This window comes from Actinia tenebrosa, unplaced genomic scaffold, assembly GCF_029948245.1.
Source record: "Actinia tenebrosa isolate PJP-AT-01 unplaced genomic scaffold, QUT_ActTen_1.0 PGA_scaffold7__59_contigs__length_16204524, whole genome shotgun sequence".
In the NCBI taxonomy this organism is placed as follows: Eukaryota; Metazoa; Cnidaria; class Anthozoa; order Actiniaria; family Actiniidae; genus Actinia; species Actinia tenebrosa.
The window spans coordinates 10,352,614-10,366,443 of record NW_028292584.1 but is presented as its reverse complement, the minus strand read 5'-3'; the positions used below and the strand labels follow the sequence as shown (position 1 = coordinate 10,366,443).

General features: G+C 36.6%; 3 protein-coding genes across 3 annotated transcripts; 2 read left to right on the top strand and 1 right to left on the bottom strand.

Moving 5' to 3' along the window:
* Nucleotides 1-106: 106 nt before the first annotated feature.
* Nucleotides 107-2,802, top strand: LOC116301253 (uncharacterized). The gene is made up of 7 exons (XM_031710289.2): nucleotides 107-342; nucleotides 417-516; nucleotides 856-941; nucleotides 1,371-1,469; nucleotides 1,545-1,592; nucleotides 1,918-1,983; nucleotides 2,097-2,802. Exons 1-7 carry the CDS (start codon nucleotides 271-273, stop codon nucleotides 2,157-2,159), a joined length of 534 nt encoding a protein of 177 aa, XP_031566149.1. The 5' UTR covers nucleotides 107-270; the 3' UTR covers nucleotides 2,160-2,802.
* A 163-nt stretch (nucleotides 2,803-2,965) lies between these two features.
* LOC116301255 (vacuolar ATPase assembly integral membrane protein vma21) lies at nucleotides 2,966-4,610 on the bottom strand. Its single transcript, XM_031710291.2, has 3 exons — nucleotides 4,482-4,610; nucleotides 4,275-4,378; nucleotides 2,966-3,382 (listed from the first exon to the last, which is right to left on the bottom strand). Exons 1-3 carry the CDS (start codon nucleotides 4,514-4,516, stop codon nucleotides 3,255-3,257), a joined length of 267 nt encoding a protein of 88 aa, XP_031566151.2. The 5' UTR covers nucleotides 4,517-4,610; the 3' UTR covers nucleotides 2,966-3,254.
* A 63-nt stretch (nucleotides 4,611-4,673) lies between these two features.
* LOC116301217 (mitochondrial disaggregase) lies at nucleotides 4,674-13,161 on the top strand. Its single transcript, XM_031710238.2, has 16 exons — nucleotides 4,674-4,899; nucleotides 5,393-5,450; nucleotides 5,888-5,974; nucleotides 6,111-6,214; nucleotides 6,660-6,788; nucleotides 6,990-7,087; nucleotides 7,393-7,507; nucleotides 8,008-8,085; nucleotides 8,415-8,470; nucleotides 8,961-9,113; nucleotides 9,222-9,275; nucleotides 9,598-9,745; nucleotides 10,176-10,246; nucleotides 10,689-10,808; nucleotides 11,505-11,609; nucleotides 12,473-13,161. Exons 1-16 carry the CDS (start codon nucleotides 4,674-4,676, stop codon nucleotides 12,719-12,721), a joined length of 1,851 nt encoding a protein of 616 aa, XP_031566098.2. The 3' UTR covers nucleotides 12,722-13,161.
* Nucleotides 13,162-13,830: the final 669 nt, after the last annotated feature.

Sequence of the window (13,830 nt, the reverse complement as noted above, 5' to 3'; positions counted from 1 at the left end):
GTACTGGTAACGAATTCCTCCGTTAATACTTCCGGTTGAATGTTTCGACCGGAACCGGAAGCGAAAAGAAAATGATCAGTTTGACTATAAAAAAAACACGTATCGAAACTAAAACGTAAAACGTTGACAAATATCCGAATTTCGATCTTCTTCGTGAATGTTGCAAGAGAATCCCTTAAGAAAAAAATTAGTTAAAATTCATCATTTTTTGACACCAAATATTGTAAAAATTTTATAAAAAATCTGGTTCAAAAGGGGAGTAGACAAAGAATGGAAATCAAACGATTCCTTTGCTGTCTTAATGTCAGAGAAGGAAGTATTGTGTGTGGTATTGGAACTATGGTAAGCCAAAATAATCTTTCTCACAAATATCCTGGATTTTTTTAAATTTTACTGAACAGAATTTTTGAGTATAGGTGATTGGAGTGCTGAGGTTGTACTTTCTTTGGTTCAACGTAGCATATCTACATCGTCTGACCAAGACACAGATCAAAGACTTGCCTCTTCCTATAGAAAGTAAGATGTGAAAGAATCCATGAGTGCTATAGTTGTTATTTCTATGTTATTACTTTTATTTCATTCTGTTTAATCGTACACAAATTTTGGAATCAAAATGAAATTGGAATAATTTGACAGAATGGGAAAGGGGGAGGGGGGGGGGGAGTTAATTTGTGTGGGCATCCATAAAGTTTACTGACTAGGATTCTGTTTGGGTAAGGTAAAAGGCAATCTTTTGGGACCAAACTTAAAACCTTCCATATCCTTTTCATGGTCTTAGTGTTAAATTCATGGTACAGTGGAAGGAAATGTCTTTTGAAAAGTAATTGAATTGAAGCTTTGGTTTCTTTCTTACAGCTCTTTCGGTCATCCATAAAGTACAAATATCAATAACAGTTTTCACCCTTATTGTTGCTCTTTTACTTCTGATCGGAATATGGAAGGTAAGAAATGTTCCCATAAAATCATAACCATTTACTCTGATGAACAACTCAAGGTCCAGAACATCAGTAAAATCAGGTATCTTTTCCACTATATAGAATTCATCATGTATCATTTTTATCAAGCAGGGGCAAATCAAGGATTTTGATTAAGGAGTTTCAGAAATCAAATTGCTACCCTTGGCTTCCCTACACATGCTACATAGGTCTACATAATCCTATCTCTGGTGTTTGTTATTGTCTTTTAGGGGCTTCAATCAAGATGGTATAGAAAGGGAGTTCATATTTCTTATTTTGGGGGTTTGGACAAACCTCTCAACCACCCCTAGAAGGATTATTATCTGTACACCAATGTAGTCCATGCTAGTTTGAGGGACTCATGATTGGTTGCTTGTGATAATTTATTCACAACTTACTTTTCCTTCATAACAGCACAAAAAAGGGCTTTTAATTCCATGGATTGCCGGGATATGGACTGAGGAACTTCTTGACATTGGTACTGTTATCTTTTATATTGCCAAGAAAGTCAAGGTAAATTTTTTAAAGCCTGTAAATTGATCATTACGAAGTGACACTAATAAATACCTTCTGTTCCATTGTCGACAGATGACTGCTTCAGTTTACATTGGGGACAGCCTATTTCTGCTGCTTAATGTAAGTGCCTCCTTGGCTGACAAATTCACACTAAGAATTAATCTAATTGAAACATCTTTTATATGATAGTCTTTATGTAAGCTTTCTTGTTTTAGACCTTGTGTCATACCCTAGAATATCATTTCTTTGTTTCATGGTTGCAAATGGGAAGACACATAAATATGAATACTGAAATGGGAAAACATTACACCAAAACTTAAGAGTCATATAGTACTTAAAAGTTAGGTGTATATAAGATTACAAGATGAATGAAGGAATACCCTTTAATCTCTGTGAGAAAGCTATGCAAACATGCTTATTGATAACTGTTTTTTTTTTTCTTTAGATATATTGTATTCTCTGTGTTTATTCCTATTTCAAACAACTAAAAAGAGAAGACAAGAAAGATCAGGTGGGTACAAGTGACTTCTTACAATGATCAAAGATGACGAACTTGTGGTTAGAATTTGAGAATTTTTATTTTACACTACATGTTTATTGATGAGAGTTTTTTTAAATCAACAGAGACCCTTTTACAACTTGGCAGCTATGCCAGAAGAAAGTGATGAAGAGTTCCTTATTGAATAAAACAACAGAAAGCCAAGCCCTGCTGCCGCTTATTAATTTGTCTTCAGACAATATACAGGCTCCTGATACTAGTTTATCTATGTTTAAAAAAAGCTTTTAACAGAGCTTAGTTTTCAAGTGACGTTAGTCACTGCCAGAATGCAACACGTCCTCTATTTACTAGATGGTAAAAAGACTTCCAGAAATACAGCCCAATTTTAGTGGATAGGTTTTGCTAGCCATATGCTTTTAAGGAATGAACTAAAATATTAAGAAAAAGAAAAATGTATATTTGGCCAGAAAAAGTTTTTATGAAAAATTTGAGTACCATGTATTACGTACATAGTAAAGTTAACTAACCAAAACAAAATGTTCACTAGTATTTGACTACTAGTTAACTATTGCCAAGTTCAAGCCTACTGAGAAATATCTTTGAATCATTATTACCATGTCTGTCATCCTATTGTGAATTTTTAATAATCCAAAACTTTAAACTAAATTTAGGACTTGTTTAAATTGTCATAGATTTAACGTTGTATGTATATTCCTCGTAATAATGTGATAAGTGAAAACCTACAATTTTGATTAAATATTTGAGAATTGTCATTTCAAAATTATTTCTATATTAAAATGATAAATTGGGTCGAAACCATCTTTGTAGAAATGAATGTTTTACGAGTCTATTAGTTTCACTACTGCTCCCTTGTTTTCTATGCAGTGCCAAAAAATATCTACCCCCTCCTCCCCCCCCCCCCCCCCCCACACACAAAAAGGGGACTAAAACCAACCCCCTAAGAAGTTCCAAGTAAACAAAACTCTAGAATGCATCACCTTAGAACAGGGGTTTAATTAAGGGTTGGAGATCTGAGAATGCTTCATTAAATGTGCAAAATTCTCCAACTTAAACTACATTGATAGCTTAGTAAGTTATAAAATTTTTACATAGACTCTCAGGTTAGTTAATGACCTCCTTTGATCATTTCAAAACATCAATGAAACCCCTGTTAGGTGTAGCGTACTGGCATTTCCAATTCACCCATGCGAGAAGGTTGGGTAATGATATTTCTTGCAGCTAAATATTGTTATTTTCATTTTTATATAAAAGTGTATGGCATTTCAATCTTTCTTCTTGACTGGCTGATCTTCAGTGATAGCTACTCTGACGTACATGAAGATGATAGCATGTATGATAATGACCGTTATGACCGCTGCTCCTATTGCACCATTATCATATCCTAGTAGACCTATACATGTACAAGGGCAAAACAAACATTTATTTTAAATGATTTAAAACATTATGTGCATCTTAGGAGTTTCAGGGGAATCCAGAAATAAGTTTATGACTCTTGGTTCAAAACACTACATCATAGTACTTTCAATAAGTACTGTGCCAATTCAGTTGCTACAAGCTACACGGGCTTGCAGCAAATTTCAAGGCCATCAATTAAAAATATTAAGTTTGCAGGACTGAAAAAGACCCCTGCAATTAGGGTACATGCCAGCTATGCAGAGATGAAGAGAAAAGTTGCACTGCAAGTATTCTTGCAATTTAGCCTTAAATCTCTTCATCAATAAACAACCACGAGGCCAGGCAATAAGCTTATGACTTGTTGTAGACCATTTTCTCAAGGTTGCATGCGCATCCAAATTTAAGGAACTTGATGGGCCACGATACCAGAACAGGAGCTTCATAATGAGAATTACCATACATTTCTATTAGATTTTTCAATAAGAATTTATCAAATCAATTATTCTTCTTTTAAATATAATCCTGGCTTTTCAATTTTCCTGAATTTGCATTTTTCAGTTTTGTGGCCCGTCAAGTTGGATGCACATGCAACCTTGAGAAAACAGTCTGTTGCAACAAGGAGAAAAGAATATTGCTGATTCATCTAACCAGGGATAAAACATATTAATAATTAATGTTATAACTACTTACAAGCTTTTAAGCTTACATTTTAACCCTTAAACTTGATTCTCTTGATACTAGTTCTTATTTTAAGGTCCCCAGATAAAATATAATAATTACAGTAACGATGAACTCTTATCTGGAGACCGGCTTAAAATAAGAATTTTTACTAGAGAAAATCAAGTTTACAGGTAAGGTTGATATATTTTTATCAATTTATAGCTTACCTTCAAATATAAGTGTCTTTGAGAAGAAAAACCCACTTATTGGAACTAGAACCATCCCAAGTGTGAACTTCAATAGAGTAAAGAGAACCACACGTTCACGAGGACTGTCGAAAGACAAAGCAATTTTGACAAGTGAAACATGGAAAAAGAGAGTTCCTTTCTAAAATAATCTATGATAAAAACTCAAAACACTACCTTAAAACTTACCCAATTTGGTCTCCAGTTTTTTCTTGAGTTTGCATATTAGATAATAGTCAGGATTTCTTCGATAAATGACCAAAAATTCAACAGGATTTTTTGACAAGTTTTGACTTTATTCTTTGGACGCCATTTTGTTTTTGAATGGAAAACCGCTGACCTATCATACTCTCCCCAGTCCTACTCGTTTTCCATTTCAAAATGGCTGCCGTGTTTTTGTCGTTTTGCAGGTTTGGTCGTCATATATTTGTAAATAACAGCTCTATAATAAAAAGAAAAGCTATATTATTGCTACGATTAACAAGTACGAGAGCTGTAGCATGGAAGCCGCTTGGTATTTTAAGTAAAAGAGATGGACAGTGGAGGTTATTGTTTGGAGTTGGTGGGTGCTGTCTGAGTGCTGGAGTCGCTCTTTGCTACGCTACAAGTAATGTTTGATATTCTCTCCAGAATTGTTCACCCTTTTTAATATTTTTTTTACAATATTATAATGATAGCACGTTATGAATGAATTGCTCGCTTTAGTTATAGAAAATCTGTACAATTTTAACACCTTTTTTGTACAATGTTTTTTAAAGAAATTTGAGTGAATGATTGCATCAGACGCGATGTTTTGGACGCGTGTCTACACACTGGGAAATTCTCTTATAACTTTCAAGACGACATGAATAATCACCCTGCGACACCTTGCCAATCTGCTGTTATTGTCATTTGTGCTCATCGTGTTTGTATAACCATAACACCATAGTCATCGATTAACGTGCAGGCACTGTGGAACTTGGAGGGGGATATGTGGAGTTTTTTGGTAACACTGAAATGGCTGGAGCCCTGTTGTTCAGTGTTTTAGCACCATGGCTAATGTTGATCATGATTTATTGAGTTCTAATACATACATGTATTTTTTGATCTTGTATCAACAGATGTAATACAGAAACTATGTAGATCTACCAAGGATAATAATGTCTTGGAATTAGAAAGGTCCAGTTACATGTGTTTGTGATATTGTTGTCAACATCCTTGCCATTATAATCAGCAGCAACTGTAGTAGTAGAAGCAGCAGCAGACGTATAGTTGTCGTAGAAGCAGTAGCAGTAACATTAGTAGTAGCAGGGATAGTAGCAGTAGCAGTAGCAGTAGCAAAAGCAGTAGCAGTAGCAAAAGCAGTAGCAGTAGCAGTAGTAGTAGCAGCAGCAGTAGCAATAGCAGCAGTAGTAGTAGTAGTAGCAGCAGTAGTAGTACGTAGTAGCAGCAGTTGTAGTAGTAGTAGTGTTCCTAAACTTGCTTCTTTCGTGCTTTACAGTTACCAGTGTGTTTATATTCACAGTACAGAGACATTCATCTCTCAATATCCATTTCTTGAATGACTAAGTACAAGACCCACAATTAATCACAAGGTTTGGTGCTTGTTTTTCTAGGTTATTAAAGCAAGGACATGATGTCAATCAAAAACATTCACTTGGTTGGGCTCCTATACATGTGGCAGCAATTAATGGAAGTGATAGGTATACATAAACTTGATACACATTTGATTTAGTGTTTTGCCATGTAGTTCTTCAATAGCTTCTGCTATATTGCTTATCATGTAGTGTCTACTTATCCATTGTGTAAAGCTGTACATATTCACTTCATTGACTTTAGGGCTCTTCAACTACTCCTTGAAGCTGGAGCAGATCCTAATACACTAGAAGAGTTTAGTAGTGCATTCAAAGTAGCACAGAAGAAACAAAGGGGAACATATGAAGGTACTTCCTTTTTCAAAGTTTGGGTGCATCAATATACAGTCCCCTTCACAGTTCCCTGTGCCATCTTAAAGGTAACTGTGAATGTGCATCGAAGCAAGAATGACAGTGACCTTGCAATGATAGAGACCTTTTTTAACATCTTGGACAATATCATTTACATGTCTCTGTTATTGCAGGGATTACTGCCATTCTTGCTCCAATGCACAGGCACAGTAGTTACCTTTCAAGAAGGTACTGGGAAATGTGAATTTGACCACTGTTTGAAGAGGATAATAATTCATATGATGAATATGGAATGCAAGTTTTAGCACCACACTAAAAAATTCTATCATCATCATTCATCCTCCTTCACCTCCTTGATTGTCTTTGTCATTCTTCTCCTCCTCCGGCTCAGTCTCATGACTGCATAACTTGTTTATGTACCGCACATCTGTTTGTACTACAGTTATACTGGAGAGAGAAAACACTTTCAGTGAAAGACTAAACAAAGGAGCTAACTTCTCAGGCTTCACTCCTCTACATTATGCAGCCCTAGCAGATAGTTATGAATGTGTTCAGCTTCTTCTTAATGCAGGTATAATATATGACACATATTGCAGTAATATAGTGCATATGATGGCAGAGAACAGGGCTCGGACTGGGACAATAGGCACTTATGAGTTATACTTAATTTTTTTCCTATGAATTTTTGTATCGTTGTTAGGAACAAGTTAAAAAAATAAGATTATCTAAGGCTCTTTTGAGTTTTTGGTTTTGCTTTTGGACATGTTTGTAGGTGCTGATCCAACTATAAAGGATGACACTGGTCATAATGCTATAAGCTACACAAGAGAACAATCTATTATAAACATTATCAATGAATATACTACCAAGGTAATAAAATCATTGATCAGGCCTCTCATGTTTTTTAAAAATATTAATTAATATTAACGATAATATTATTAGAAATAGTATATTCATTAATTTCAACATCTTTAGTAAGGTTCAGGCATAAAGCCTTTAAAAAATGGTAAAACTGAAGAACGCACCCTATAATCAACGTTAGTAGGGTTTTGGTAAAATATTAATAGGTTATCAATACAATGTTGGTGTCCTATTAGCCATTACACTATCATTTTGGGATCACATTCTTTGCTATATTTCAAATAAGATTTTGATTTTAATTGATTATCTGGCAGTTTGTAGAAGAAAAAAAGAGAAAAGAAGCTGAAGAGAGAAGGCGTTATCCTCTTGAGAAAAGAATCAAAGAACACATTGTTGGACAGGAAGGACCTATATTGACTGTTGCTGGAGGTGAGTTGTGACTAAACTAAACTAAGACTAAACACTGTATACTTCCTTTCCTGTGTCATTATTAGACTATTTTCTATTTATTTGATAGTTTAATTTTCTTTCTGTTGACTCGAAAGTTCATACTACTTCAACAGCCGCACATACATATAATATTTTTGACTATTTATTTATCAAGTATATATATATATATATATATAAACATGTAATTTAATTTTGTAATTATAATTGTATGTATTGTGTGTGAGTAAACTTGAACTTGACTTGAATTTGAATATGATTACAAGTTACTGTTTTGCATCTTGAAATTTTATTCTCTCATGTGAGATTCCTGTGGATAGGGCAGGAAACTCTAACCATGATCATGAAATACCTACACATTTGTATTTGGCAGAAAGATAGTACATTAACCTCCCGGTGCACAAAACCCCACTACACTAAAGTTGCCAGATATAACAAAGATGTCACATTAATTAACATTTTTGATTGTGCTACCTTCACAGCCATTCGCAGGAAGGAAAATGGATGGCATGATGCAGAACATCCCCTTACTTTTTTGTTTTTGGGTTCTTCAGGGATTGGTATGTAAACTATCTTAGCTGGTCACTGCAGCAAATAAAGGATAATTTGTTATAGCATTTCATAGAGTAGGGAACAGAACTTTGACTGGGAGAGAAGGCTAGGACTTAAAAACCCTTCACAGAATATTGAGAGATTTGTTTTTTTTGGGGGGGGAGAGCGTTGCGTGACAACGTTAATATCAGCTGTATAGGAGACGGGCAACTCAACTGCTTTAAAATAAATTGCACGACTTACTCTTTCACATGTCACTAACTGGACACAGGTAGCCCAACTGTTATTTCACCTTCAACAAAGACTCTTATGCTTACTTTGTCTATCCCATGTTTAGGAAAAACAGAGCTTGCTAAGCAAATAGCCAACTATATTCACAAAGGCAACAAAAAGGTATGTTTTACACTTTTGTACAAATATTATACTTTCCTCCCATTAGTTTTTGATACTTAATCTCATCTCAGATAGTCCTTTACAAATCAAATTTCTTTTTCAAAATGTTTATTTCCTTTTGGGGTCACAAGATAATGGGGATTAGAGGTACAAAGCTTTTCGCTGCCGTATCACAGCGTGGGACAATCACAACAGAGCTAGGCTCCAAACTAAGTGAAAGCCCAAAGATCAAATTAGGATTTAGGAGTTCATTTATGAGGAGGGAGGAAAACCGGAGAACCCGGAGAAAAACCCTCGAAGCACAGGAGAGAACCAACAAACAACTCTACTCACATACGACATTGAGATCAGCAGGACTCGAACTCGGGCCGCATTGGTGAGAGGCAGCGCATTAGCAGCGCACGCCACCCGTGCTTCCCAAATAATAAATTGTAATTGAATATCGATTTGAAATCACTTCTTTCTATTAATAAATATCATAATGTTTCAGGGGTTTATTCGTCTTGATATGTCAGAATACCAAGAAAAACATGAAGTAGCTAAAATGATTGGTTCCCCCCCTGGTTACATAGGACATGATCAGGGGGGACAATTGACTAAAAGACTCCAAGAATGCCCTGATGCTGTGGTTCTGTTTGATGAGGTAAAGGGATTTGAAGATATTTTTGACACAGATAAAATAACCTATAGTGTTTCTGGCTCACAATCATCATGGTTGACTAGTTCTTTAATAAGTTATTTGGTGTTTTAGGTTGATAAGGCCCATCCAGATGTGCTTACTGTTATGTTGCAGTTATTTGATGAGGTAGGGAAAAGCCATCTTAATCTCTCTCATCCACCCCACCCAACACCATTTGACCCCACTACCAACCCCACCCCACCCCTACTAGTCATAACTTAACTGACTTCCAAGTTATTCATCATATATAAACTGCAGTGGTATCTATGTTGAGCCCACAACTTCAGGACCTTACCTGGTGTCTGCTTAATAAATGTGTCCCAAAATAGAGGTTTGTGTTACTATAAATATGTGGGAAGAACATGTTGGCACCCATGATCAGCTGTCCACTCAATAAAGGGCCCGCTTTATAGAGGTTTCTTACTGTATGTGTAAACCTTTTTTATAGGGGAGACTAACAGATGGCAAAGGAAAGACAATAGATTGTAAGGATGCCATTTTTGTTATGACGTCAAACCTTGCTAGTAATGAAATCGCCAACCATGCACTGGAATTACGACAGGAAGCCCATGAGGCTGCTTTAATGAGAAAAGATAGTTAGTATTATAAATAATTGCATGCATACTTCCCCAAGAAACGAAGTTAAAACATGCTGGAATAGACCCCTTGCATGTGACGTCAAAGGAGCTCAATTGGAGGATTAAACAATAGAGTCCTGATCTCTTGAGAATTGAAAACCTATTGTTATGTCCTCCAAATTGAGACACATTCCGACGTGCTGCAAGGGGTCTATATGGCTAATCTTCAGACCAAACCAACCCTTGGGAATTCTGGTTTCAGTACAAAGAGTTCTGGAACACATCATAGCCACCATGTTGGTTGATAAAGCATTTCTCAATAGATTCTCCAGTTAGAACAACAGTCTATCAACCGAACATGGTGGTTGTTTCAGTGTTATTCATAGCTCAAGAGATTTAAACTAAAGGTGCAAAAGAAATCAAAATGATGATTTATTTTTTATTTTAGAGAATGAAATAACAGAACAAGTAACAATATCCCGAAAATTCAAAGAAAAAGTTGTTCAACCAATCTTAAAGGTAAACGAAAAAAGGAATTCCTTGCGGCCGGATGTCTACGCCTCGTATTGCTTCATAACTTCTCTCTTGCTCTACAGCCCTCAGCGTGTTTATATCACAGTATATGGACATGCGTGCCGTCTTTTTTTATTCTAATAAATATACATATGCAAAAGCATGTCACACGGTCACGGTAAGGAAATGACACAAAACAATTGACCCAAACTTAGCGTGTCAGTTCGTTGCTTTGATATCCAATCAAAATGCTTGTAAAAAAACGATGTTTTCTAGAATTTTGATTGGCTGATTTTTTTTGCCGCAATGTTATTGGTTTGACTTATGTCTTGCCTTGAGCTTTTCACTGTCATACGAAAACTCAAGTATAATCGCTCCTGTTGCTCAGTGAAGTGAGATAAATGATTTGAATGCTTCTCATCTAATGTTGTATTGTTTTATTCGTTAGCGTCATTTCCAAAGGGATGAATTTCTTGGCAGGATTAACGAGATCGTCTACTTCTTGCCGTTTTCTCGCACTGAACTCCTACAGCTAGTTTCACGAGAGCTGGAACATTGGTGCAAAACGGTAAGTCACACTAATATGAAAGGCTAATAACGTTAAGGTGTCAAAACATAATATTCCTTCAGCTATAACTCAGAGTTTAGGCTAATAACATTAAGGTGTCAAAACATGATATTCCTTCAGCTATAACTCAGAGTTTATTAATATAGAGTAACTCTAACTATTTACAACTGAAGAAGTTGCTTAACTATGTACTAAAGAAGCCAATGATGTGCTCTGATGATTATGACGTCAATGAATGGGGAATTCTTGGTTTGCACGTTACGTCATCACGGCCATGCTGGTGCCATTTAACAAAAGATTTCTCATTAGCATCCATTGTTAATTCCACCAACATGGCCGCCAAGTCTTTGTCGTTTGACTCTCTTTAGGATTGCATGCATACCATCAATAAATTGATACTTATTAATAATTAAAAATCATACGGAGGTGGATGCATTTATAAATTACAGAATGGATAAAGGATGTTGGTGTATTAGTCATAATCGTAAGACTAGCTTTTGGTATGTCAATAGGACAATATTGACCTCTACTACCAGACTTCCTTGCACACTTTCTTTTGCTCGCCAATTGTCTTACTATTCTCATGAGGAAATGCAAATTCAATAAAGAAAGAAAATTCGCGCAGCATCTTGGTAGTGGGAGTCAAATGACGCGATCATGCAAACGTCCTATTATGATCTTCCATGTTTCTTTCAGGCCTTGAAACGTCACGATATTCACATCACGTGGGACAGAGAAGTGATGGATGTTCTTGCTGACGGCTATGATGTATATTATGGTGCTCGCTCTATTAAGCACGAGGTAAGAAACGTAGTGGTAGTGCGTGTGAGTTTTTTATTAGCCATTACGATGTCGAGGGGAAAACTGGGTCGAGTTGGCATTGCAGTGCATTGTGGGGCTGTTTTAGGGGACTCGGCCCCTTTTTTTTTTACAACCTTGGAATTGCTAATAAGTAATGGATCAAGTATTTTGAGTTGGGGTGGGTTCAGCATGGAAACAAATATATTGTGACTGCGACAATTGATTCCATTATTTTCAAGATCTAACCTCCTTCGCAATCGTCTCTCTTCCTCTCTCCTCTTTTACTTTCTTTGATTCTTTGGATCCCTTTATGATAAAAACTAATCTACACACACAGGTAGCCCAATAGTAACCCTTTCTTTACGCACAATCATTGTCACAGCTCTCTGGATTCCGGCTTCTGAATAATATTAGGATTAGAGCGGATTTCGTATGAGTGGGGAACGATACGATAAATTCGTAGGCGTACTGTAGTCGTACCGTATCTTTCCGTATCTGTAACTACTGGTGATTGGATGAAATACCGGAAGGCAATGCATGGGAAGCCATTTCAATGTTACGGCATGTCTTACCGTGTGCGTGCAGTAAGACCGTACTCTATGTTTCCCACTCATACGATAACCATTCTTATGGGAAGCCATTTCAATGTTACGCATGTCGTACCGTGCTCGTACAGGAAGACCCTACCGTACGTTTCCCACTCGAACGATAAACATTCTTATGGAAGCCATTTCAATGTTACAGCAGGTCGTACCGTGTACGTGCAGTAAGAAAATACTGTACGCTTCCCACTCTCACGAAAACCTCTTTATTAGCATTATCCAGTAAGATAACGAGGTTTACTCCTTCATCTGCTCATGCAGGTTGAACGACGCGTCGTCGACCAGTTAGCAGCTGCGCATGAACGAGAACTGATCGAACATGGTAGCACCATCCATATTACAGTAGACTACAGCCTACAACACGAAAACCACAGGAAACCCTCGAAGGAACAGAGAGACGTGTCTGTAACCCCTATGATAAAACTACAGCTCGTTAAAGAAGGCAGCAAGAAGGTTGACATTGACATTAAAAGCGACCTGAATCATGAAGATTACAAATTGATATTCTAAAATAAACGGTTGCTTAACAATGTAGGGAGGGGATTTTACTCTTAGAATACAGATAAGTTATTAAAAAACAGCGAGAAATGATCAAAACAAAATGATAATTGGCAGATTAGGTTGTGTAGTAATCACTCTACTATTACTGTGATTGCAATATGTGCGCGCGGGACCGGATGATACCGGATGTACCCTAACACCCTCACTTTACAAAGACTGGAATGCCCAGCGCCTCCAAGTTTTGGGTATTTTTAAAACTCTCACATATATGGGCAACCATAGACTGCGCAGCAAAAAGATCATATAAATTGCAACCAATGTTTATAATTGGGTCTTGACTTTAAAATTTCGCTGTTTACTAAAAGAGATATCTAGCTAAAAACAAGTGTGAGCTGCGTCGGTGTTTCTAATGAAGCTAATGATAAAAAGGTAAATTATACACCGTGAAATTATGAAAAAACTTACTGACGTTTCGGACGATAGTCCGTCGTTTACTAGAAGGAAGGGAGCATGTTTTCAGGTTGACCCCAGAATGTTGTGACCGCCCAGCCACCCCCTCTTCTCAAATCGCTCCATCTCTGTGCAAGGTCTACCTTTAAACACCGTCCAGAAGTCCTGATATTATTTTATAAACAGATTGCCTAACGACTTCCATTAACTAACATAACTGATGGAAGATCCATTCATTGCCGTCAAAACCCGTGTGTTCCTTCACTTTTAACGGGTTGCCTATGAGGGGCTACTATAGTACTAGTCTTATTCTGTAGTGTGAAAAACTTTGACGGATTCAACAAATAAACCATGAAGGTAAACAAGACAGTACGTTCATGGACAAGAAGAAGTGTTTAGGTATTGGTTCCTGAACGAACCACGTATACTTTTCATAGTAACACGAGCTAGCACTGATTTCGAGCAGAGCCAAATAGACTTTTCTCAAGGTTTGCGTGCGCATCCAAATTTAAAGAACTCGACGGGCCACGATACCAGAACACGAACTTTATGATGAGTATTATCCTACATTGCTATGAATTTTTTTTGATGAGAATTCATAATTCAAAAAATTTAATATGAAAGAATTTTAAAAACTATATGGTATAGAGTCGGGGGTAAAACGTCAT